This window comes from Lipomyces doorenjongii (genome assembly GCF_038497915.1).
Source record: "Lipomyces doorenjongii strain NRRL Y-27504 unplaced genomic scaffold V1508scaffold_258, whole genome shotgun sequence".
NCBI lineage: Eukaryota > Fungi > Ascomycota > Lipomycetes > Lipomycetales > Lipomycetaceae > Lipomyces > Lipomyces doorenjongii.
Window position 1 is genome coordinate 1 of NW_027118325.1, and position 1,671 is coordinate 1,671.

The window sequence follows — 1,671 nt, forward strand, 5'->3', positions numbered from 1 at the left end:
TGTGCCGCCATGGACACTAAATACGACCTTAACATGGAATTTTTAGACTCCCCCTCAACGATCCTGTCATCCATTCCAGCGATAATCAAACAACAATTGATGATAGCGTTATAGATCACCGCAACAATCTCTATCACACTGACAAAATGCAATGGGTATGTAGCTGTCCGTCGTTCATCTTTAACTCTAGGTATATGTGCAAACACTTGGTATCGTATTATTCGTTCCCACGCCATGACAGCGGTGGTAAGTATAGTGTGAGGCCTCCGCCGAGATGCACGCCTGACTTGTTCCAGGAACGACCGCCACTCATACGATTCGACGACTTTGATTTCAGTGGTGCTGAGTGCGTAAGTCCGACAGAAGGATCGAGTAACTGCGTTGATTCGGAGCAAGTCGCGCAGTCATCCAACTATATGAAGGAGTTGGAGTCCCTCGAGCTCATGCCCAGTGAGGATCCGGAGGCAAAAGAGGAGGATGACGAAAGATCGTTGGAGCTTCTTCGGATTATGCAGTGGGCTGCTGGCGAGTCTCACTCAAACCAAAGAATGCAACGCGATCTTTGCGGTTTCATTCGTAGTCAGGACGAGTTCATCGCGCGGTTCAAGAGACACTACGAGGAGGCCATGGGCAAGGCACGTTCAGCCGACAGCCAAACGATGAGAAAAGCACAGAAGTCGTATTATTATATGCGACCTCAAAACCACGGCCAGCGATCTATTTAGTTGATCGTGACCTCGCTACTTTTCTCGCCGTTTAATACGAATACGAATCTGTAAGTACGTTAGTGTATACGAGTATAAAGGCTTAATAATACCCGCGAAGTCTCCTATGTGAACACTTCAAGCCTGCATTTCGCAATGAAGTGAAACCACTCCGTTAACTTTGATCCGCTCTTGCTCTCTTCTTAAAGACCACGCGTGTCCAATAGGAGGTACGACAAAGCTAAGAGATACTAGGTAGTGTTGGCGCGAACACAGTAGCCGTGTTTCTTTTTGCCGAATGTGAAGTTTGTGAAGATTTGGTCGTCTTTTGTGAGGTCGAACTTTTCGCAATTGGTAAGGCATGACGTAACAAAGGCCAAAGTCGATTGAGTTCTTCAATTAATTGGTTTCGTTGCTCTGCTACTAGAACCTGAGTCGATCTAGAATCGTTTACCGCCTCTCTTCCCACTTTGATTTTCTAATAGAAGTCAGAAGTTATACACTTGTTGCATTTATGATAGTGTGTAGGTTTGCCTAATGAAATTCTCATTGGTATCAAATTTTGGTACATTTGTCGCGGGGCAAGGAGCTTTGGGCTTTGATATAGTTTCGCACGTCTTCGCTCATATGGAGCTTATTTGTTTCGATTTGGCCCTTGTGCTCGTAGGCTATCCTATAGATTTGCACACCTTATGTGGGGTTTTTTTTACGAAGGGGACCTGGACGCGAGTGATTGGATAATAGGTCGCGTCGGACAGTAATTCCCAGATAGATGATTGTAAATTGATGTCTAATCAAGTTTGATAGGGATCGGCATGGATAATATCCAGGCCAATTTTTCCATATCCATATCCGTATCCATATCCAGGTAGAATATCTATATCCATATCCATATCCGTATCCAGATATTTTGGCTTATCCATATCCATATCCGTAATATCCATGGATATCCGTTTTATCCTTGGAT

At 44.5% G+C, this 1,671-nt stretch overlaps 1 protein-coding gene across 1 annotated transcript; it reads left to right on the forward strand.

The window, feature by feature from the left end:
* Positions 1-95: 95 nt before the first annotated feature.
* On the forward strand, positions 96-725 carry V1508DRAFT_362629 (uncharacterized protein; the record flags this gene model as incomplete). Its single annotated transcript, XM_066937244.1, has 1 exon — positions 96-725. A coding segment is annotated over one exon (630 nt), but the record flags the coding sequence as incomplete, so codon positions are not given.
* Between the last annotated feature and the right edge of the window lie 946 nt (positions 726-1,671).